The sequence below is a fragment of the Oncorhynchus masou genome, chromosome 5, assembly GCF_036934945.1.
Source record: "Oncorhynchus masou masou isolate Uvic2021 chromosome 5, UVic_Omas_1.1, whole genome shotgun sequence".
NCBI lineage: Eukaryota > Metazoa > Chordata > Actinopteri > Salmoniformes > Salmonidae > Oncorhynchus > Oncorhynchus masou.
In genome coordinates, this window is record NC_088216.1 from 19,901,964 (window position 1) to 19,927,237 (window position 25,274).

At 44.6% G+C, this 25,274-nt stretch overlaps 1 protein-coding gene across 1 annotated transcript; it reads left to right on the top strand.

Moving 5' to 3' along the window:
* Nucleotides 1-221: 221 nt before the first annotated feature.
* On the top strand, nucleotides 222-25,256 carry LOC135536516 (bMERB domain-containing protein 1-like). The gene is made up of 6 exons (XM_064962828.1): nucleotides 222-752; nucleotides 5,988-6,108; nucleotides 11,468-11,541; nucleotides 16,005-16,119; nucleotides 19,939-20,024; nucleotides 20,683-25,256. Exons 1-6 carry the CDS (start codon nucleotides 641-643, stop codon nucleotides 20,793-20,795), a joined length of 621 nt encoding a protein of 206 aa, XP_064818900.1. The 5' UTR covers nucleotides 222-640; the 3' UTR covers nucleotides 20,796-25,256.
* The last annotated feature ends 18 nt before the right edge of the window (nucleotides 25,257-25,274 follow it).

Below are 25,274 nucleotides of genomic sequence, written 5' to 3' on the forward strand. Positions count from 1 at the left end.
AGTGAAACTGATTATTGGCCCAGTCATGTGCATCAACATAGCAGCAGCCAAAAGGTTCAACAGCGTGAAATGAATCACCACGTCAGAGCCATATTGAACAGACCCCTAACAGGGTCCCACCTGCCCTGGCTACTCAGCTTCCATGCATAGCCCTAGAGTATCTTCAATTCTTTGGCATTCACTCGTTTGAAGGACTTGCTATTTCGAGAGTGATACTGTATTAGTGAAACATTTTCCTAATGTAAGCCTTCTGCATTCAGCACCTAGCCCTAGTGATATCTTGACATCTTCATTGAAAAAAAATGATATTGCTAGAAATTCTTCTAATAAATAATTTTATGGAAAACTAGTAGAAATGAATAGAAAATTTCGATTTCCAGCTTTGTGTTTGACAAATATGACACTGTTTCAATGCAAGCTCGGTGCCGTTTTTCTCCCATTCTCCGGTTCGCAATGCGCGTGCGCTCTGCATCCATCTGTGTACCACACATCGAGGAATTTGTAAGCTTAAATAAAGATGCTCAACGTCTCGGCTCCATGGTGCCTTCGTATCGGCGAAACTGATTTATCCTGAAAGGAAAACAAGAGCAGAACTCAATATAGGATTTTAACACACCTTCCACAACCCATTAAAGTCTTAATGTATCATAAATCAATTCCAGCTATGGAATTGAAGAAATCAATTTCTGATACCGAGCGCTCATTGAAGAGCTACGGCTCTGTATCGGAAACGGAATGGACAAAAGACAAAGGTGAGCGTCATTCATTGTAAAGTAACGTTTTGGCCTGTTATAGTGGTTATTGCTCTGTGCAGAATAAAGCATGTGGTTTCAGATAGAGGATGTTGCGTTGCAAAACAACACCCGTTAATTGCAATGAGTCCATGCATCTTTATTGTTGCCTGAATGTCATTCCCAGTGCCTTGAAAATGGACTGGAGACATCTCCATGCATGAGCTTTGCTTTCAATGCATTTTGGAGGTGCATTTGACCAGTTATTCACTGATAATAACCATATCATTACTTTTTGAGTAGATCTTTCTCATTTACAATAGCTTACCCACTGTATTAACAGTATATATTACAATAGCACAAAGGAGAGGAGCCCGAAATGTATACACATGTGTAATGCCCCATATCTACTAGCCTATTTCCATAACACTAAAGAAGGACTGACATATGCCCAGCTCTTCACTTTCAGCTGACTACATTCCAAAGTTGTCTGACTGGGTCTTCTAATATATTGAACTGCACCCCTTCCAGTCGATGGATGCAGCAGGGTAGAACAAGCTAGAAGCCTACCTGCCGGGCTGTGAGTGTGTGAGTCAATACCAGCATCACCAGCACTGATACCAGCAAGAAAGATGATATAAACAAACTGTAGAGACAGGCAAGAGATGTTCATCCTTCTCGTTTTCATCCTTTTTTTTTACCAGTAAGATATCAATGCATTATAGATAAATGTTTCAATAATGTTGTTTATATGACATGCCATGTTCATTGTTCTTAATTTTACACGAAGCTGTCGTCAGAACAGTATGATATATGTCTAATAATACAGACATAAAGAGGGTCATGGGGGGGGGGGGGGGGGTAAACAGAGGTCAGAGGTCAGGATTGACAGAGTCCTAACACGAGGTCATATTGTGTGCTTTATGTGACCCGAGATCCACAGCAGGGAATCCTGTCATGAGTCAGCCTCGCACACCTACGGGGTTAAGTTCAATATTCACTTGACTTATACTGGTAGTTATGTTTCACTGTCTATTTTGTGTAGGGCTGTCTGTGTGACATCTGTATAGGCCTAACTGCAATTATGAGTTTTTATCTGCATTCAGATGCTCACAATGTCTTCCTGTGCTATTTGACCATAACAGCCTGAATCAAACTTTCAACAGAAATCAGCCCACTGGATCTTGGAATAATATATTCTTTGAGTGTCCTCTTCATTAGTTCCATTGTTAGTATAGGAATGAAAAAGAGAGATGAGAGGAGAGTGGGGTGCAGAAAGTCTGAGATGAATTCTTCAGCTCATGAATATGAATATAATAAGTCTGCATCTATTTTTAGAGATAGACTCTCTGTCCCCATTCTCCTTCCCCATCCAGTACATACCACCCCCCCTTCCCTTCCCTTCCCCTGGTTCCTCCTTGTGTGTTACAACTTTCAACTTCCATCTGTGTTGGGAGACGCATAGCTGGATACTAAAACACAGTGGGGAACATTACAATTAACACAGTACTCCTGGGCCCTGTTCATTAGGAGGAAAGCAGACTGGAACAGTGAGGGACTACCAGACTTTGTACAATAAGAAAATCTCATGTTCGTTTTCCATTACAAAACCTTTTTTTTTATCCATTGCATGCCCGAATGAACATAACCCTGAAGTGGCTGCTACGCAGATAATATTCACATTACAGCTCTGCTTCTCATCAAGCAGAAATCTGTCCACCCTCCTCCTTCTGTCAAGGCTCTCATTATGCTGATCAGTTGATTGATAAACAGATGTTCAGGCTATTGATTAGGCAGCTTGTTTTAATGCAATTAGTTTGATTAGATTGGGTTAATAACTAGCTTGGCTCTGCCAGTGATGACAGGGAAGCTACATTGATAGGGAAGCCTGGTATTTCTTCTAATAGTGACTGTGGAGGATCAAATGATGCTGTTACTATATAGATTTAGAGCTGGATTGAATCCGTATCACGGAAGATCTGCATTAAAATGTCAAGGTATTTTCCGATTGAGCCGACATATACAGCGTTTTACCACGAACGCGGGAACATTGCCTTTCAATTTCAGCTATACGGCGGGTCTTCCGTGATACTTCAGCGAGTTATTATTATTTTGGCTTTTGTCGATACAGTTCTATCTGTAGGCCACACTGTATCTGTTTCCCTGTAGTAGGTTTAGCCCGCTTCTTACTTTGTCTTTCAATGCTGTCTTCCATGGTGCCCACACTAGCATACCACGAAGAATGCATGCCCAATACATTGCTTCATACTAATTGGTATGGTGCTGTGTGCGTTGGAACAGAGCCTCAGCCTTCCATACTTAACAGTTACCATGTAGCCAGGAGTTTATCGGAAGACCCCCATGAGCAATATCTTCCTCCTCTCTAATCCTGCTGATGGCTGAATGTGGACTACTGAGTACGGGAGTGTGTGCTGACTGAGTATGTACTGCGTTAAGATAACTTCCTCGGCTCAGAGCAGTCGGCAGTTTAGATCCTTTGTGTGTTATTTCATTACAGACCTGGCTCTCTGCCATCATAATGGGCCAGTCAGGATTTCTTTGTGGCTCGGTCCTATTGACAGTCAGCAGCAAAATGTGTGTGCGTGTGTGTCTTTGTGTGAGGTAGAAAGAGTAGCAGGGCAGAGAATGGGTAGAATGAAGAGAGAGCAGTGAGGGGTAGAGAGAGAGAGAGAGAGAGAGAATCCACTTGGTATGAATCCTCCACAGTTTACCACACTGTGTTATTGACTGCAGAGACAACTATGTGGGTATCAGCATTGTTTTCATGCTGCGGTTACCACAGCAGGGAAAACACTGGGCGCTACTTTTTATTCGTGGACTCGAGGTTAAGCTAAGCATTGAGTCTCATCAGCTATGAACAGTCACAGGATGCAATTTCGATTCGTGTTACATTTCTCTTAGACAAAAACAGTGACTCAAACGAATGTCAAAATCTCATCCAGGCAAAGAAAAACAATAGAGGGACAAAATTGAGGTGACATCATTTTTTGTTAGTTATTTCCAAGATTTGTAACGCCACTACTTTCCGTTTGGTCGATTGTCTTTAAGAGTCCTGCCTACACATTAGCACCTTGTAAAGGTCTCTTGATGGATAGCTTTGCCAGTAGTTGGTTGAGGAGTCACAGAACAGTCAGTTCACCATTCTGGACTCGTAGCCTGTCTCTCTCCATAGAGAAAATCTGTCTGGAAGGCCTGTCTCCCTGCAGTACTGTACAGTACGTCCTAACCCTGAGTGAAATATTTATATCCTGCCTTGTGGGGGATGGGAGGCTATAGTTTACAATGGATGTGTCCAAGGTGTGACAGAGGGTAGGTGGTTGCCCCCTAGGCCTATGCCACAGGAGGTTGGTGGAACCTTAATTGTGGAGGACGGGCTCGTGGTACGGAATAGAGCGGAATCAGTGGAATTGGTAACAAATACATCAAACACATGGATTCCAGATGTTTAAAGCTATTCCATTTCCATAGTTCCGGCTGTTATTATGAGCCGATCTCCCTTCAGCAGCCTCCTGTGACCTATGAACTCTATCTGACAATGGTAGCGTGATGATTGTTCTGCGGCTTAGGCTTAGTGCTATTGACTGAAATGTGTTTATTAAATCTGGTTGCTTTCTTGCTGACATAAGTTACACATTGGAGAAGCCTAGGATTATTGTTAGTAGTGTGTTCAGTTGGTTGACATTGGGATTGCGATGATCATTCAGTTGCTTATGCTGGCTTCACGTGCTGGTGGAAAATGGGAAGTCGTAAGTCTGACATGATTGTGTTGAAGTGATTTTGAAGTCGGAACAATTCTTTAACCAATAAGATTTTAGCTAGCTAACATTGCTAATAATAAAGTTAGTTAGTTTCACCATATTGTCAATGTTAAATAAGCTAACTACATTCTCCATATTGATAAGGTTGTTATTGTCAAAAATAGATTTATTGCCATCCTTTGGTTCAAAGGGTGAAAGGTTGTGGTGAAACGTCACAACTCAGCAAACAACATTTTCTCCAAGTTTCCCACTTGGAGTGTTATTAAAGTGAAATGTCCCACTAGGAGCTCACGTTAACTCCAATAGCACTTGAACGCTGCATTAGTGACTAGCAATATAGGTTTATTATTCTATCAGTTTGCATTTCTATTGGCTTCACTGTGTTGCTGTGTCCGGTCTTTGATTGCTATTGGTTGAATAGGTGGCTTTGTGAGGTCATTGGCCCCGGCTCAGGGTGTATTAGTCCAATCGGTGAAAAGTTACTCCAGGTCATTGATCTATGTCCGTACCAGTATCAGATTTCTCTCATCTCTTTGGCTTGAGGCCCTTCCCACTGACTGCATCCCAAATGGCTTTCTATTCACTATATAATGCACTAAATGGGGAATAGGGTGCCTTTTGGGACACAACCACTACCTTCAAGACATCAACCCTTCAGCCCTTCCAAAGCCTCACTAATACTCAGTCAATGACTCCTTCCATTATGTCTTTTTATGCTCTTGATTCAGCGAGCGTCACACCAGGGTGCCTGAGCATCTGGCATCGAATTTAAGGTGGTGAGCTACTTCTTTCTTAGTCATCAGCCACTTTACTAGAACCTTTTCTATTCCTTTTAGGTGGGTACTGTGAGACACAATGACACATACCTTAGCTATCATCTGGACTTGTCTAGGTTTGCCAAGAAGCACTTTGACAGTGTGTGAGTTAGTCAGACTTGAAATAGACAGCTCAAAAGCAACACTGATTTTCATTTAGTCAAGAGAGAAATTCCTGGTGTCATTTACATTTCAGATCATTTACTATGCGTATCTTGTCCCTTGACTTACTCGAGCGTCACATTCATAATTAGGACTTTGGATGGAGCAGGGAGTAGTGTTGTATTACTGTAAAATAAATCTGCCAAACAAGCCTTGGGCATTGTACTGGATAAAGGGAGGGGAATAATAGGCAAGGCTAGACAGTAATGCAGTGATGCTTGGCAGGACCAAGTCCATTGTGATTCCATGTACTGCTCTTTAAGTCAGAGGAAGGAGGGAATAGGTCTCCTCTTCAGACTATTGGATGGTGGGAACAATAGAATAGGCCCTTTGGTTCTGAAGTCCAGAAGTAGGTATTGCATTGGTATTTTATGAATGATCTATTGAAATATTTAAGACCAAAATATTTAGAAATCCCTCCCTCCCTCCCTTCTCCCGATGTGTTAGAATGTTGTAACTCACAATAGTGTTAAAGCACAAAGTTCCCTCTCTCCCTCCAGGTCAGTCAGATGTGTCCATGGCGGAGAGCATCATGTCTCCAGATGAGATTGAAGTGGAGATGGCTCGCATCCAGCGCCTCAGGGAGGTGCTGGTGAGGAGGGAGTCCGAACTGCGCTTTATGTGAGTACTGTACAGAGACCATCAACACCACGATACAATAATTACAGACTGCGGCTTTAATCAATCAATCAATCAATCAAATGTATTTATAAAGCCCTTCCTACATCATCTGATGTCACAAAGTGCTGTACAGAAACCCAGCCTAAAACCCCAAACAGCAAGCAATGCAGGTGTAGAAACACGGTGGCTAGGAAAAACTCCCTAGAAAGGCTAAAACCGAGGAAGAAACCCAGAGAGGAACCAGGCTATGAGGGGTGGCCAGTCCTCTTCTGGCTGTGCCGGGTGGAGATTATAACAGAACATGGCCAAGATGTTCAAATGTTCATAGATGACCAGCAGGGTCAAATAATAATAATGGCAGTGGCTGTAGAGGGTGCAACAGGTCAGCACCTCAGGAGTAAATGTCAGTTGGCTTTTCATAGCCGATCCTGAGTATCTCTACCGCTCCTGCTGTCTCTAGAGAGTTGAAAACAGCAGGTCTGGGACAGGTAGCACGTCCGGTGAACAGGTCAGGGTTCCATAGCCGCAGACAGAACAGCTGAAACTGGAGCAGCTGTATGACCAGGTGGACTGGGGACAGCAAGGAGCCATCAGGCCAGGTAGTCCTGAGGCATGGTCCTAGTGTTCAGGTCCTCTGGGGGGGAAAAAAAGAAAGAGAGAGAGAGAGAGAGAGAGAGAGAAGAGAAAAGGGAGAATTAGAGAGAGCACACTTAAATTCACACAGGACACCAGATAAGACAGGAAAAATATTACTCTTTGGGACCCTTGAAAATAATGACACCCATACACATAAGCCTAATAGGTTTATACTGTGTATCCTGATGATAATGATATTATCCAGATGTAGATGTAGTAAAGCCGTATTTCTGACATTGAATAATCAGTTAACTTGATTGCCAGCCTGCTCCATGCCAGTACAGACAGGAGTTGGCTCAAGCAGAAACAGAATGGCATCCATGCTATTACAGTGCCTTCAGAAAGTATACACACTTTCCACACATTTTGTTGTGTTCCAGCCTGAATGTAAAATGTATTACATTTGTCACTGGCCCACTCACAATACTCCCATAATGTCAAATTTAAGAAAAGATTAAAAGCTGAAATATGTTCAACCCCTTTGTCATGCCAAGCCGACACAAGTTCAGCAGTTAAACAAGTCACATAATAAGTTGCATGGACTCACTCTGTGTGCAATACTAGTGTTTAACGTGATTTTTGAATAACTACTTCATCACTGTGCCCCAGACATACAGATAATTGTAAGGTCCCTCAGTCGAGCACTTGAATTTCAAACACAGATTCAACCACAAAGACCAGGGAGGTTTTCCAATGCCTCGCAAAGAATGGCACCTATTGGTAGAGGGGTAAAAATGAAAAAGCAGACATTGAATATCCCTTTGAGCATGAAACTATTAATTACATGTTGGATGGTGTATCAATACACCCAGTCACTACAAAGATGCAGTCATCCTTCCTAGCTCAGTTGCCAGCGAGGAAGGAAACCTCTCAGGGATTTCACCATGAGGCCAATGGTGATTTTAAAACAGTTACAGAGTTGAATGATGTGAAAGGAGAAAACTGAGGATGGATCAACAACATTGTAGTTACTCCAGAATACTAATAAATGACAGAGTGAAAAGAAGGAGGTCTGTAAAGAATAAAAGTGTTCCAAAATATGCATCCTGTTTGAAACTGCAAAAAAATGTAGCAAAACAATGAACTTTTCTCCTGAATACAGTGTTATGTTGGGGGCAAATCCAATACATGACAGAGTACCACTCTCCATATTTTCAAGCATAGTGGTGGCTGCGTCATGCTATGGGTATGCTTGTAATCGTTAAGGACTGGGGATTTTTCAGGACAAAAAAAATAAACTAAATGGAGCTAAGCACAGGCCATATCTTAGTGGAAAACCTGAATTGACCCTTCAGCAGGACAATAACGTAAAACACAAGGCCACTTTGACATTACAGAGTATTTTGTGTAGATTGATTTAAATCCCTGTTAATCCCACTTTGTAACAACAAAATGTGAAAAAATCAAAGGGTGTGAATACTTTCCAAAGGCACTGTATATTCCCATTCATATCGTATATGACAATTCATTATACTTACATATAATAATAATGATAATAATAATAATAATAATGTAATGCATTTTTAAAGTGCTTTTCATTATACTGAATATTCTTAAAGTGCATAAAAAAAATATATATAAAATACAAATAGAAGGGAAAAAATGGACCCGGCTAGACAGGGCAACTGACACAAAGAACCGAGCTGATGCTTCAAAAGACAAGGAGCTAGGTCCCGGGGGCGTGGAGGAGCTAGGTCCCGGGGGCGTGGAAGAGCAGTCTATCACTTGACCTGAGGGTGCGGATAGGGTTGGATGGAGAGCAGTTCTTTGCCATGAATACACTGGAAAGTCAGCAGAAGGGTTTTGAATTCAATCCGGAATGAGACGCCGGGATGGGGGTGATGTGATGGTGTTTCATCACTCACATCAGGATCCTGGCAGTGCTGTTCTGGAAGTATTGGAGCTTCTGAGGACTCATGTCAGGGATCCCGATGAAGACAATCTCCAGAGGAGATAAAGGCATGGATCAGCTTCCCTGCGTCAGACTGAGTAAGGGTGGGGCGGAGTTTGGCAATGTACTTGAGGTGATAGAATAACACTTTACACACTCGTCTGATGTGGCTGTCAAAGGTCAGGGAGGAATCAAGATCTACACAGTCGTCTGATGTGGCTGTCAACGGTCAGGGAGGAATCAAGATCTACACAGTCGTCTGATGTGGCTGTCAACGGTCAGGGAGGAATCAAGATCTACACAGTCGTCTGATGTGGCTGTCAAAGGTCAGGGAGGAATCAAGACTTACACAGTCGTCTGATGTGGCTGTCAAAGGTCAGGGAGGAACCAAGACTTACACAGTCGTCTGATGTGGCTGTCAACGGTCAGGGAGGAATCAAGCTGTACAGGCAAATTGGAATCTGAGGGGGAGAGAGGAGCGTTCTGTCCTGCAATGATGAGGTGTGTTAACGGTGAGTGCTGGACCTGGTGGAGTGCCAAGAAGTAGGGCCTCAGTTTTGCTGCTGTTCAGTTGAAGGAAGTTTTGCGTCATTCGTGCCCTTATCTGCTCACGGCAGGTGTTCAGACGGGCACTTGCATCATTTTTAGATACAGCTGGGTGTCATCAGCATAGCACTACAATGTGATTCCATGCCGGCTGATGACACGACCGAGGGGGACCATGTACAGGACAAACAGGATGGGTCCAAGAACAGATCCTTGTGGGACACCACAATACTCATACTCAGTCCTGTCTGATAGGTAGTAGTGGAACCAGCTCAGAGCTGATCCAGACAGTCCGATAGTGTCCTGGGAGGCGTTCCAGGAGGATGGGGTGGTTGACAGTGTCAAACACTGCTCTCAAGTCCAGGACGATCAGGAGACGGGGAGCCTGCAGCCACCATCAGCAGGTTGTTGGTGACCTTATTGGTCTTGTCATGGGGTCAGGTGACCAGATAATCAGAAGTTCATGCTTGATTTTCAGGGGATCTTGGACCACCATATTGTGTCGCTATTGAGTTATAAACATTGAGAAAATATACAGTGAAATGTTTTGGTGCGATGGAAAATACAATCAATAGAAACTGGAAAGAGATTGGTGGGAAGTGTGGCTTCATTAGCTTGGATGGCTTCATCAGTGAACAGTGATGCCAATACCTCCAGCTATGTGTGACTCAGACACACACACACACATTCTGTAGCAGATGGAGTGGCAGAGTGCAAAGCCTGCTTGAAGCACCGTTGGGGTCTAGTGAGTGGGTAAACACAAGGCAGATAGGGGATAGTGAGGAGGAGAGAAAAAGATGATGAGGTTGAGAGACAGCAACAAGTGAGTGGGTGAGAAATTACAGGTGGTCGAAAGAGCAGAGGGAGAAGAGGCTGAAGAATGGGAACAGGGGAGAAAGAGGGAACTACAGGAGGTGGAGAGAGATGAAGGGAGGATAGTAGGGAGAGGGATGGAGGAGGAGGAGGAGGAGGAGGAGGAGGAGGAGGAGGAGGAGGAGGAGGAGGAGGAGGAGGAGGAGGAGGAGGAGGAGGAGAGGGAGAAGAGGCTGAAGAATGGGAACAGGGGAGAAAGAGGGAACTACAGGAGGTGGAGAGAGATGAAGGGAGGTAGGGAGGATAGTAGGGAGAGGGATGGAGGAGGAGGAGGAGGAGGAGGAGGAGGAGGAGGAGCAGAGGGAGAAGAGGCTGAAGAATGGGAACAGGGAAGAAAGAGGGAACTACAGGAGGTGGAGAGAGATGAAGGGAGGTAGGGAGGATAGTAGGGAGAGGGATGGAGGAAGAGGAGGAAGAGAGGGAGATGAAGAAGAGGGACGGGTAGAGAGTGGAGGAGGCAGAGGGGGATAGGGGGAGGTGAGTGATGAAGGGAGGGATGGAGGGAGGGAGTGAGAGGAGACTGAGGAGGAACAGGGAGAGAGAGGTGGAGGGAGGAGGAGGAAGGAGAGGTGTTGGGAGCTGGCGGGTGAGTCATCAGTCTGATTTACAACAGAGAGACTTAAATCCCTGGTACCTGTCACAGCGCTGCAGAGAGAAAGGTAGGGATGGATGGAGGGAGGGAAAGGAGGGGATGAAAGGAAGAGAGAGATGGAGGGGGAGGAGAGGGAGAGAGGGAGGGAGGGGGCAGAGAAGAGAGAGGAAAGAGAGAGTGAAAGATGGAGGGAGTAATAAAGGGGAGGAGAGGAGCGGGAAGGATGGAGGGATGGATGGGAAGGAGTGGAAAGAGAGAGAAGGAGAGATGGAGGGAGGGGAGGTGAAGAACAAGGGATGGAGGGAGGAAGGGGAGGAGAACTGAGGGGATGACATGACAGAGAGGTACCAGTAGGGTCCTCAGGGTGGGTCTTCAGGACCAGAGGATCTGGTAGAGTAGTGATTCATTCAACACTTTTCATCTGCCTACACTCTTCCCTACGGGGAGTGTAACTTTATATATTTCCCCCTATAGCTTTTATATGTGGATGTTTGCTTTATCTTTTATATTACTGTAAAACACTATTTTTACAAGATATCTATCAGTATGACTCTGCACAGTGTATTTATGATGTACTGGGCCGCATTGATATATAGCAGGGCATTTTTATGTTAGGAAATGGATAGAGTGGATAACGGGCCCCATACGTTTTCAAATCCTATCCCCTAGCTCATAGATCTGAAATAACTAGATTAATGCAAATTATGTCAATAGGCCTCCAATAGCCAGGTCACTTGGAAGAACCAAAATGGAACAGGGCTATAGAGTACATACTGTGCTTTACCCTTCCTAACTGGAATGAATGTTGTTGTCTTTTCAAGGGCGGATGACATCCAGCTCTGCAAAGACATCATGAGTCTGAAACAGGAGCTGAGGAAGGTGGTAACTGTACCAGGTAACTAACAGCAACAAATAGAGCCAATCACAATCACAACAGTTCCACTGCCCATAGCTATCCTACCAAATAACAGGCAGAAAAATGTACCATATATCAGAGGTATATATTTTTAGTCAACAAGGCACGAGGGGTGTGGTATAAGGACAATATACCACAGCTAAGGGCTGTTCTTAGGTGCGACTCAACAAGGATTGCCTGGATACATCCCTTAGCAGTCGTATATTGGCCATATACCACAAACACCCGAGGTGCCTTATTGCTATTATAATAAGGATTGGACCCTTTTTTTTATTTTTTATTTTGCCTAAAATTACATACAAATCTAACTGCCTGTAGCTGAGGACCTGAAACAAGGATATGCATATTCTTGATACCATTTGAAGGAAATACTTTGAAGTTTGTGTAAATGTGAAATTAATGTCGGAAAATATAACACATTACATCTTGCATCTTTGAAATGCAAGAGAAAGGCCAATGTAATATTCCATGTTAGGCGACTTTTGAATTTGGCCACTAGATTGCAGTAGTGTATGTGCAAAGTTTTAGACTGATTCAATGAACCATTGCATTTCTGTTCAAGTTGTTGTATCAATACTGCCAAAATGTGCCTAATTGGTATATTAATATATTTTCAAGTTCATAATTGTGCACTCTCCTCAAACAATAGCATGGTATTCTTTCACTGTAATAGCTAGCTGTAAATTGGACAGTGCAGTTCGATTAACAGGAATTTGAGCTTTCTGGCCATATCCGATATGTCCTGGGAAATGTTCTTGTTACTTCCAACCTCATGCTAATCACATTAGCCTACGTTAGCTCAACCATTCCTGCAGGGGGAGATACTGTTCACGTAGAGGTTAACAAGATTTTAAGCTTTCTGCCCATATCAGATATGTCCTCGGAAATGTTTTTGTTACTTACAACGTCATGCTAATCACATTAGCTCAACCTCCCTGCGGACACCAATCCCGTAGAGGTTAAACTGGTTACCAACATCATTAGAGCAGTAAAAATACATGTTTTGTCATAACTGTGGTATACGGTCTGATATACCACGACTGTCAGCCAATCAGCATTCAGGGCTCGAACCACCCAGTTTATCAATAACCATATATCCAGGTAACTAACGGCAACACAGACTTCACAACACCTCCACTGGCTGCCCTCTCTTGTCCTATTGCCTTTCCTATCCTACCTGGCAACAGAGAGAAAAATGTACCATATAGTATTAACCATATATAACTACAGCCAAGAAATCCACTTCACCACCCTCCCCTGTCCTATTCTACCCGGCAACATAACAGGGAGAAAAATGAGCCATACTGTCTATCCCTCTAGGAAATAGAACAAGCATATCAGTATCCTCAATGTACCCTTAGCTTAGCCAAATTGCTTATGCATGCTGTAGAGCACGTGTCAAACTCATTCCACGGAGGGTCGAGTGTCTGTGGGTTTTCGCTCCCCCCTTGTACTAAATTGATGAATTAAGGTCACTGATTAGTTAGGAACTCCCCTTACCTGGTTGTCTAGGTCTGAATTAAAAGGAAAAAACACCCCTGCTGTAGTGAGTATAGATCCAAAAATAGGGTAGAGGAGAAAAACTGCTACCGTATGCAGCTACCCACTGCTACATATTGAGGTGATTTGTGGGTAGGTTCACTGCGGTAAAGTAGCCGCACAATTGATTGTAACTCTCAGGGACATGGGAGAGTTATGAGGGGGGGGGGTTCTTCCCCTCAGGTAGTTTAGAGTAGGCACAGTCATAATTGCCACACAGGCACACAAACACATGCACGCATAGCTAACCGCAATGGCTATATGAGCCAATGGTCCATTTCCTGAGAGTGTGGCCAAAGATTTCAACATATACTACTTTATTTATACTTTCCTCCACAAATGATGTTATAGGTCTATTTGTGTCCACGGCTGACAGCAGAGGGAGTCAAATAGCCACTACAACCTCACAACTCTACAACGTCACAGTCCAGAGTTAGCTGTCGAGCCTGGTCCCAGACAGCACAAACAGATCTGGTACCAGGCTAGTTTCTCTTTTTACTTGTGAACTTGTGATGACATAGTGACTGGATCTGTATTAGTGATCATCTGGAATCGCAACAAACAAGAACAATGGAATGAATTGTTCATTAGAGCATACATAAAGCCTACATACTGTACAGATGCCATACTGATTACATAGAAGCTAAATCCAGTACATGATTCATGACCTTCATTGACATTTAGAACACCATTCACACACTCCAAATCAGATCTAATTCCTTACACCATTATGAGTCATAATATACCATACTTTATGTATCAATATGTATGTCACCCAACAAGCTCTTATTACCTCAGTACAGAGAAAGGCCCTAGCCCCTCTGCTTTGACATTCCGATTTCTGCATCCGTCTATGCGTTCCGGGAACACTGTGACTCCAGGGAATGGCTGTACGGATCTAGTTATATCCCGGTGGGAGAGAAAGAGCTGAGACTGCACTCCTCTCCTGCCTGGTGCCTCAGCTATCCCACCTACTATTACTACTGTCGACAACACTGCACACCGTTTTCCATCTATTGCAGTGTGTGTATGTATGTGTGTGTGTGTGTGTGTGTCTCAGTCTATCACTGGGTCCCACAAGGGTGCGTGCTCAGCCCTCTCCTGTACTTCCTGTTCACCCATGACTGCGCAGCCATGCACGCCTCCAACTCAATCATCAATGCACACAACAGTAGTGGGCTTGATTACCAACGATGACGAGACAGCCTAAAGGGAGGAGGGTGAGAGCACTCGGAATGTGGTGTCAAGAAAACAACCTCTCACTCAACATCAACAAAACAAAGGAGATGATCATGGACTTCAGGAAACAGCAGAGGGAGCATCCCCCATCCACATCAATGGGACAGTAGTGGAGAAGGTGGAAAGTTTTAAGTTCCTCGGCTTACACATCACGAACAAACTGAAATGGTCCACCCTCACAGACACTAAAGGTGAAGAAGGCGCAATAACGCCTCTTCAACCTCAGGAGGCTGAAGAAATGTGGTTTGTCACCTAAAACCCTCACAAACTTTTACAAGTGCACAATTGAGAGCATCCTGTCGGGCTGTATCACCCACTGGTACGGCAACTGCACCAACCTCAATTGCAAGGCTCTCCAGAGGGTGTTGCGGTCTGCACAACGCATCACCGGGGGTAAACTACCTGCCCTCCAGGACACCTGCAGCACCCGATGTCACAAGAAGGCCAAAAAGATCATCAAGGACAACAACCACCCGAGCCACTGCCTGTTCACCACGCAACCATCCAGAATGCGAGGTCAGTACAAGTGCATCAAAGTTGGGACCGAGAGACTGAAAAACAGCTTCTATCTCAAGGCCATCAGACTGTTAAACAGTAATAACTAATACAGAGAAGCTGCTGCCTACATACAGACTCAAATCATTAGCCACTTTAATAAATGGATCACTAGTCACTTAAAAAATATGCCATTTTAATCATGTTTACATATCTTACATTACTCATCTCACATGTATTTACTGTATTTTATACCATTTATTGCATCTTGCCTATGCCGCTTGGCCATTGCTCATCCATATATTTATATGTACACATTATTATTCCATCCATTTACATTTGGGTGTATTAGGTAGTTGTTGTGAAATTGTTAGATTACTCGTTAGATATTACGGCACTGTCGGAACTAGAAGCACAAGCATCTTGCTACACTCACATTAACATCTGCTTACCAATAAATTTGATTTGATTTCAGTGTGAAGGTCAGGGGAATTACGTCGAAATTCTTTCCAGAGAATTGGATACGGAGTTTATGACTATACAACTGCTTATGCAAATTAACCCATTGGGCTCTGGTCAAAAGTATTGTCCTGTGTAGGGCATAGGGTAACATTTGAGATTAATTCCATTAATATACGACTGCTTATGCAAATTCCCCCATTCAGACAGGACATTGCATCATTAAACAGCATTTGCATATTTTGTCTCCCGATTAGTTCTCATGAATTAAACACGAGGAGGACTATTTAAGAATCTAAATATCTAGGACTCTATTCAATCCGCAACGCAGAAGTTCAGCTTTACAGCATGATTGAAATTTGAAGGCAACGTCCCGCTTTAGCAGAGACTGCATTCACGGTATCACTGCATATGTCGGCTCAACTGGAAATTACCTTTACATTTCCATCACTTGAGCTTTACAGATTGAATAGGGTCCCTACTGTTTGTGATGTGAATCACTATTTGTTAGCATGCGCTGCCTTCCCAGGAAGTTTCGTCTTCCCCTGTGGCTCAGTATCTAACAAATGTTGTATCAGTTGATAAATGTATTTAATATAAGATAAAAATATACTTTTTAGTTTGATATAAAACATTATCACCTTTCAAATCTAACCCCCTCTCTACCTCCCTTCTATCCCCTTCCCTCTCTCCCTCTCTTCTTCCTCCAGAGAAAGAGAAGACCAAGAAACAGAGACAGTGGGAGGAGGAGTTGATCCTGAAAATCCATAAACTGGTGCAGAAGAGGGATTTCCTAGTGGACGATGCAGAGGTGGAGAGATTAAGGTAGACCTGTGGTCCGAGGGAGCTGGAGGGAGGGAGCTGGAGGGAGGGAGGGAGAGAGCGAGGGAGCTGGAGAGAGCGAGGGAGAGAGCGAGGGAGAGAGCAAGGGAGCTGGAGAGAGAGAGGGAGAGAGCTGGAGAGAGGGAGGGAGCTGGAGAAAGGGAGGTGGAGGAGGGAGGGAGATGGAGAGAGGGAGGTGGAGGGAGGGACCTGGAGAGAGGGAGGTGGAGGGAGAGAGGGAGCTGGAGGGATGGATCTGGAGAGAGGGAGGGAGATGGAGAGAGGGAGGGAGCTGGAGAGAGGGTGGTGGAGAGAGGGTGGTGGAGAGAGAGCTGGAGAGAGGGAGGGAGATGGAGAGAAGGAGGTGGAGGGAGGGAGCTGGATAGAGGGCGGGAGAGAGCTGGAGAAAGGGAAGGAGATGGAGGGAGGGAGGGAGATGGAGGGAGGGAGGGAGGTGGAGAGTAAGGTATAACTGTGGTCTGAGGGATGTGGAGGGAGAGAGCTGGAGAGATGGAGGGTGATGAGAGAGGGAGGGAGGGATCTGGAGAGGGGGAGGGAGGGAGATGGAGAGGGGGAGATGGAGAGAGTGAGGGGGTAGATGGAGCTGGAGGGAGGGAGGGAGCTAGAGGGAGGGAGGGAGCTAGAGGGAGGGAGGTGGAGGGAAAATGCTGGAGAGAGGGAGAGAGCTGGAGAGAGGATGGGAGATGGAGAGAGGGAGGTGGAGGGAGGGAGCTAGAGAGAGGAGGAGGGAGATGGAGAGATTAAGGTATAACTGCCAGACAGAGGGATGTGACACATGACCACAGTTCAACTCCTTAGCATCTTCACTTCCTTTTCTACCTAGGCTTCTGTCTTGGTCCCCCTTGGTCTCTCACCTACTCCCCATCCTCTGCCTGCTATCTTGGTCCTCCTTTCTTTGACATGGAGATTACTTACAGACAGCTGATATGAGATCACAGTGTCATTCAGTGAATGCATGTATGGAGTATTGAGGATACTGAGAAGTAAACGGCAACAGACAGATCGTGAGACATTCTTGGAATGCCCCGCCCCCCTTTCGGAAAAGCTGACCACGACTCCATTTTGCTGATACCTGCCTACAGACAAAAGTTTAAAAAAGAAGCTCCCACGCTGAGGTCTGTCCAACGCTGGTCCGACCAAGCTGACTCTACACTCCAAGACTGCTTCCACCACGTGGACTGGGACATGTTTCGTATTGCGTCAAATAACAACATTGACGAATACGCTGATTCGGTGTGCGAGTTCATTAGAACTTGCGTTGAAGATGTCGTTCCCATAGCAACGATTAAAACATTCCCTAACCAGAAACCTTGGATTGATGGCAGCATTCGCGTGAAACTGAAAGCGCGAACCACTGCTTTCAATCAGGGCAAGGTGTCTGGTAACATGACTGAATACAAACAATGCAGCTATTCCCTCCGTAAGGCTATCAAACAAGCTAAGCGTCAGTACAGAGACAAAGTAGAATCCCAATTCAACGGCTCAGACACAAGAGGCATGTGGCAGGGTCTACAGTCAATCACGGACTACAGGACGAAATCCAGCCCAGTCACGGACCAGGATGTCTTGCTCCCAGGCAGACTAAATAACTTTTTTGCCCGCTTTGAGGACAATACAGTGCCACTGACACTGCCTACAACAGAAAAATGTGGTCTCTCCTTCACTGCAGCCGAGGTGAGTAAAACATTTAAACGTGTTAACCCTCGCAAGGCTGCAGGCCCAGACGGCATCCCCAGCCGCGCCCTCAGAGCATGTGCAGACCAGCTGGCTGGTGTGTTTACGGACATATTCAATCAATCCCTATACCAGTCTGCTGTTCCCACATGCTTCAAGAGGGCCACCATTGTTCCTGTTCCCAAGAAAGCTAAGGTAACTGAGCTAAACGACTACCGCCCGTAGCACTCACTTCCGTCATCATGAAGTGCTTTGAGAGACTAGTCAAGGACCATATCACCTCCACCCTACCTGACACCCTAGACCCACTCCAATTTGCTTACCGCTCAAATAGGTCCACAGACGACGCAATCTCAACCACACTGCACACTGCCCTAACCCATCTGGACAAGAGGAATACCTATGTGAGAATGCTGTTCATCGACTACAGCTCGGCATTCAACACCATAGTACCCTCCAAGCTCGTCATCAAGCTCGAGACCCTGGGTCTCGACCCCGCCCTGTGCAACTGGGTACTGGACTTCCTGACGGGCCGCCCCCAGGTGGTGAGGGTAGGTAACAACATCTCCTCCCCGCTGATCCTCAACACTGGGGCCCCACAAGGGTGCGTTCTGAGCCCTCTCCTGTACTCCCTGTTCACCCACGACTGCGTGGCCACGCACGCCTCCAACTCAATCATCAAGTTTGCGGACGACACAACAGTGGTAGGCTTGATTACCAACAACGACGAGACGGCCTACAGGGAGGAGGTGAGGGCCCTCGGAGTGTGGTGTCAGGAAAATAACCTCACACTCAACGTCAACAAAACTAAGGAGATGATTGTGGACTTCAGGAAACAGCAGAGGGAACACCCCCTATCCACATCGATGGAACAGTAGTGGAGAGAGTAGCAAGTTTTAAGTTCCTCGGCATACACATCACAGACAAACTGAATTGGTCCACTCACACAGACAGCATCGTGAAGAAGGCGCAGCAGCGCCTCTTCAACCTCAGGAGGCTGAAGAAATTCGGCTTGTCACCAAAAGCACTCACAAACTTCTACAGATGCACAATCGAGAGCATCCTGGCGGGCTGTATCACCGCCTGGTACGGCAACTGCTCCGCCCTCAACCGTAAGGCTCTCCAGAGGGTAGTGAGGTCTGCACAACGCATCACCGGGGGCAAACTACCTGCCCTCCAGGACACCTACACCACCCGATGTTACAGGAAGGCCATAAAGATCATCAAGGACATCAACCACCCGAGCCACTGCCTGTTCACCCTGCTATCATCCAGAAGGCGAGGTCAGTACAGGTGCATCAAAGCTGGGACCGAGAGACTGAAAAACAGCTTCTATCTCAAGGCCATCAGACTGTTAAACAGCCACCACTAACATTGAGTGGCTGCTGCCAACACACTGACACTGACTCAACTCCAGCCACTTTAATAATGGGAATTGATGGGAAATGATGTAAATATATCACTAGCCACTTTAAACAATGCTACCTTATATAATGTTACTTACCCTACATTATGAATCTCATATGCATACGTATATACTGTACTCTATATCATCGACTGCATCCTTATGTAATACATGTATCACTAGCCACTTTAACTATGCCACTTTGTTTACATACTCATCTCATATGTATATACTGTACTCGATACCATCTACTGTATCTTGCCTATGCTGCTCTGTACCATCACTCATTCATATATCCTTATGTACATATTCTTTATCCCCTTACACTGTGTATAAGACAGTAGTTTAGGAATTGTTAGTTAGATTACTTGTTGGTTATTACTGCATTGTCGGAACTAGAAGCACAAGCATTTCGCTACACTCGCATTAACATCTGCTAACCATGTGTATGTGACAAATAAAACTTGATTTGATTTGAAACAAAGCTATTTTGTGTGCCGTAAATAGTCACTAACTTTATGGAATAGGAGTATGGACACAAGGTATGTTACAGTCTGGAAAGGGACAACTGTCTTGGGGCAAATGCTTTGGTATGTACGTATGGGGGTATTCTACAGACTACAGACTATGTGACGTTTTCCCATTGAGTGACTGTCTGTCTGTAACCACTGGGGTGACTGCCTGTCTGTAACCACTGACTCTAACCCATATCCTCTCTACAGGGAGCAGGAGGAGGACAAGGAGATGGCTGAGTTCCTGAGACAGAAGCTGATGCCTCTGGAGAAGCTGGCCAGAGAAGCTGCCCAAAGTGAGTAGTATCCTTCATACAAAGCGCACACTCGTACACAATCAATAGCTCAAATTCAAGTTTGTTTATGAGTCACAGACATGATACACGTGTAGGACACAGTGTACTGAAATGCTTACAGGTTCCCCCTCTTGACAACGCAACACCAACATGGTCATGGTCACAGTGGCCTTGGAAAACACTCAAGTATGTATTAAAAGCACACATACAGTAATGTTGTGGATATGGTATAATACCAAGCAGATGAGTTCATGAGTGGCCCTGACTGTCATACAGTTTCATACCGGGCACACTGGCTCTGTCACATTAGGTCAAGACCGAGATAAAATCAAGAGGCAACAAGGGACAAGCCACGTAATGGAATTAATGTGAGAACAGCCGATTCAAATCATATCAGAATATCGATTCTAGAACAGCGTCTTAGTTGTTATGGTGTTGATTTCATCGAATCATGGCTAGGACTTCATTCAAACAGAGTCGAAGATGGGAATCGTAGAGAAATGGCTGTGCCTTTTTCATTTCCATCTGAAACCACAGGGAACGTGTCCAAATGTGCACCCCTATACGAGTCTCTGGTAGGAGTGCAAAAAGTAGTGCACTATGTTGGGAACAGGGTGCCCTATGACATCTCAGATTTGCCCATACTCTCCTTCCCTAGATCCCCAGAAGCCCAAGAGACTCCCTGGTCCTCCGCCCAGCAAGCCGTCCGTCACCAAGTCCATCACCATCATCAAGGACTGCTGCGGAGCCACCCAGTGTTGTATCATGTAACCGTGGTTACAGAGGAGTTGAAGACAGTACACCCTCCCATTCACAGCACCACCCTAGTAACAACAACACAGTCACACTGTACATCTGTCACCTGACCTGGTCTCTCATATCACCTATCGTTACATCATTTCCTGTGATCCAGAGAACCCTGGTGCAAAATGGATGCCCTTATACGTGATAGATGGACAGGCCTGGCCACATGTAAATAATGGAATAACAGAAATATAAATGAAATGTGGCACTATATAATGTTAAAAGGCAATTGGAAATTGAATATATGGGACCTGTACAGTATTGTAAGCAATACACCAATTTATATTGATTTAGGGACTCATTACATCCCTCAAAACATTCTTCAGAGATCAATAATGACATATATTCCTCAGATTTATAAGCACAACGTCCCATACCCAACCACAAACGCAACATACCAAGGTTCTCTGTCCACCAGGAAATTACATCATGACTGAATTGTTATTGACTTTGTCATTTTGAATAACGGGTATTTACTGGATGCTTCCATTCCAACCCTTTAACAGAACAACTAGAACTCCTCTCAGACTTAGGTCTGTATGCTTACTAGGGTGGGGTCAATTCCATTTCAATCCAGTCATTTACTTACCGAATTAACAGAATTGAAAATGAATTGATCCAACCCTGATGCTTGCTCTGGAAATGTAGATTATGAAACACTTCACTCACTGCAGTACATTTTTTAATCCCTTTATTGTAAAAGTATACTTCCTATATAAACAGTATTACTGAACACAGTTGCTATGATACCATTTACATTGGCAAGCTGCAACAATCGCATGATTGAGTTATTTTGTTTTTCTATGATGTATATCAACGTATCAATAACCAGCCAGTATACACACGCATTTATTTTGCTAAGACAAAGTCAGCCTTACAACTGGTCAATCTTATATTCACCAAAACATACTGGTAGTCATTACCATGGTATCACTACAATATTATTCATGATTACAATGAATAAGTATAGCAAAGGAAAACAATTAGCGTCATACTACGAGTCTTGCAATTTCTACAGCAAAACAAGAAGAGGTGAATGCAATTCTTTATTTGTACATGCCTTTGTTAAGATTCTGGAAAAGAGAGTGTTTGTTGGAATCTGTTTGTAGAAGATTCGGGAGTCCTGTTCAACAAAGTGACCCTCTACTTCAGAATATTGTCCTCTAACCCCACGCCTCCCTTTGGGTAGATCTCGGAAGTATTTTTCTTGACTCATCAAGTCCTTCTCCTTGCTTCCATTGGAGGTTATGAGAAGCAAAGAATTGTGGAAAACAGACTCATCCCTGAACTTTGTTCTGTAGCATATTAGTGATGCTTTAATGTCCAAAATGAACAATATGCATAAAATGAGCCGAAATTACCTGTACATATACAGTACCAGTCAAAAGTTTGGACACACCTACTCAACAGGTTTTTTTATTTTTAATTTTTTACTATTTTCTACATTGTAGAATAATAGCGAAGACATCAAACCTATGACATAACAGATATGGAATCATGTAGAACAAGGATTAAATCAAAATACACTGCTCAAAAAAATAAAGGGAACACTTAAACAACACAATGCATCTCCAAGTCAATCGCACTTCTGTGAAATCAAACTGTCCACTTAGGAAGCAACACTGATTGACAATACATTTCACATGCTGTTGTGCAAATGGAATAGACAACAGGTGGAAATTCTATAGGAAATTAGCAAGACACCCCCAATAAAGGAGTGGTTCTGCAGGTGGTGACCACAGACCACTTCTCAGTTCCTATGCTTCCTGGCTGATGTTTTGATCACTTTTGAATGCTGGCGGTGCTTTCACTCTAGTGGTAGCATGAGACGAAGTCTACAACCCACACAAGTGGCTCAGGTAGTGCAGCTCATCCAGGATGGCACATCAATGCGAGCTGTGGCAAGAAGGTTTGCTGTGTCTGTCAGCGTAGTGTCCAGAGCACGGAGGCACTACCAGGAGACAGGCCGGTACATCAGGAAACGTGGAGGAGGCCGTAGGAGGGCAACAACCCAGCAGCAGGACCACTACCTCCGCCTTTGCGCAAGGAGGAGCAGGAGGAACACTGCCAGAGCCCTGCAAAATGACCTCCAGCAGGCCACAAATGTGCATGTGTCTGCTCAAATGGCCAGAAACAGACTCCATGAGGGTGGTATGAGGGCCCGACGTCCACAGGTGGGGGTTGTGCTTACAGCCCAACACCGTGCAGTACGTTTGGTATTTGCCAGAGAACACCAAGATTGGCAAATTCGCCACTGGCGGCCTGTGCTCTTCACAGATGAAAGCAGGTTCACACTGAGCACGGGACAGACGTGACAGTCTGGAGATGCCGTGGAGAACGTTCTGCTGCCTGCAACATCCTCCAGCATGACCGGTTTGGCGGTGGGTCAGTCATGGAGTGGGGTGGCATTTCTTTGGGGGGCCGCACAGCCCTCCATGTGCTCGCCAGAGGTAGCCTGACTGCCATTAGGTACCGAGATGAGATCCTCAGACCCCCTGTGAGACCATATGCTGGTGCGGTTGGGCTTGGGTTCCTCCTAATGCAAGACAATGCTAGACCTCATGTGGCTGGAGTGTGTCAGCAGTTCCTGCAAGAGGAAGGCATTGATGCTATGGACTGGCCCGTCCGTTCCTCAGACCTGAATCCAATTGACCACATCTGGGACATCATGTCTCACTCCATCCACCAACGCCACGTTGCACCACAGACTGTCCAGGAGTTGTCGGATGCTTTATTCCAGGTCTGGGAGGAGATCCCTCAGGAGACCATCCGCCACCTCATCAGGAGCATGCCCAGGCGTTGTAGGGAGGTCATACAGGCACGTGGAGGCCACACACACTACTGAGCCTCATTTTGACTTGTTTTAAGGACATGACATCAAAGTTGGATCAGCCTGTAGTGTGGTTTTCCACTTTAATTTTGAGTGTGACTCCAAATCCAGACCTCTGTGGGTTGATACATTTTATTTCCATTGATAATTGTTGTGATTTTGTTGTCGGGACATTCAACTATGTAAAGAAAAAAGTATTTAATAAGAATATTTCATTCATTCAGATCTAGGATGTGTTATTTTAGTGTTCCCTTTATTTTTTTGAGCAGTGTATATTTGATTTTCTTCATGGTTGCCACCCTTTGTCTTGACAGCTTTGCACACGCTAGGCATTCTCTCAACCAGCTTCATGAGAATGTATTTCAATTAACAGGTGTGCCTTGTTAAAAGATACTTCCACAAATTTCTTTCCTTCTTAATGCGTTTGAGCCAATCACTTGTGCTGTGACAAGGTAGGGGTGGTATACAGAAGATAGCCCTGTTTGGTGAAAGACCAAGTCCATATTATGCCAAGAACAGCTCAAATAAGCAAAGAGAAACAGCAGTCTATCATTACTTTAAGACATTAAGCTCAGTCAATGCGAAAAATTAAGAACTTTGAAAGTTTCTTCAAGTGCTATGATGAAACTGTCTCTCATGAGGACCGCCACAGGAAAGGAAGACCCAGAGTTCATTTGAGTTACCAGCCTCAGAAATTGCAGCCAGAAATAAATGCTTCACAGGAGTTAAAGTAACACAGACACAACATCAACTGTTCAGAGGAGACTGGTTGAAATCGGGCCTTCATGGTTGAATTGCTGCAAAGAAATCACTACTAAAGGACACCAATAATAAGAAGAGACTTGCTTGGGCCAAGAAACACAAGCAATGGACATTAGACCAGAGGAAATCAGCCCTTTGGTCCATTGAGTCCAAATTTGAGATATGTCTTTGTGAGACGCAGTAGGTGAACAGATCATCTCCGCATCTGTGGTTCCCACCATGAAGCATGGAGGAGTTGATGTGATGTTGTTTTGCTGGTGACACTGGCAGTGATTTATTTAGAATTCAAGGCACACAACCAACATGGCTACCAGAGCATTCTGCAGCGCTACGCCATCCCATCTGGTTTGCACTTAGTGGGACTATCATTTGTTTTTCAACAACCAAAAACTCACCTCCAGGCTGTGTAAGGGCTTTTTGGCCAAGGAGAATGGAGTGCTGCATCAGATGACCTGGCCTCCACAATCACCTGAACGCAACCCAATTGAGTTTGACCATAAAGGAAAAGCAGCCAACAAGTGCTCAGCATATTATGTAGGAACTCTTTCAAGACTGTTGGAAAAGCATTCCTAACGAAGCTGGTTGAGAGAATGCCAAGAGTGTGCAAAGCTGTCAAGGCAACGGGTGGCAACTTTGAAGAATCTAAAATATATTTTGATTTGTTTAACACTTTTTGGGGTACTACATGATTCCATGTGTTATTTCATAGTTTTGATGTCTTCACTGTGATTCTACAATGTAGAAAATAGTAAAAATAAAGAAAACCCCTTGAATGTGTAGATGTGTCCAAACTTTTGACTGGTACTGTATTTAAATAAAAAGGCATCTTTCAGGAATTCACTGGTTTCCCAAGT

Excerpts from the sequence above, each read along its gene's own strand:
- LOC135536516 (XM_064962828.1), top strand. The coding sequence starts at position 641 with ATGTATCATAAATCAATTCCAGCTATGGAATTGAAGAAATCAATTTCT. Across the intron at positions 6,109-11,467 it reads GAGTCCGAACTGCGCTTTAT|GGCGGATGACATCCAGCTCT; the intron begins GTGAGTACTGTA and ends TGTCTTTTCAAG. Across the intron at positions 16,120-19,938 it reads GCAGAGGTGGAGAGATTAAG|GGAGCAGGAGGAGGACAAGG; the intron begins GTAGACCTGTGG and ends TCCTCTCTACAG.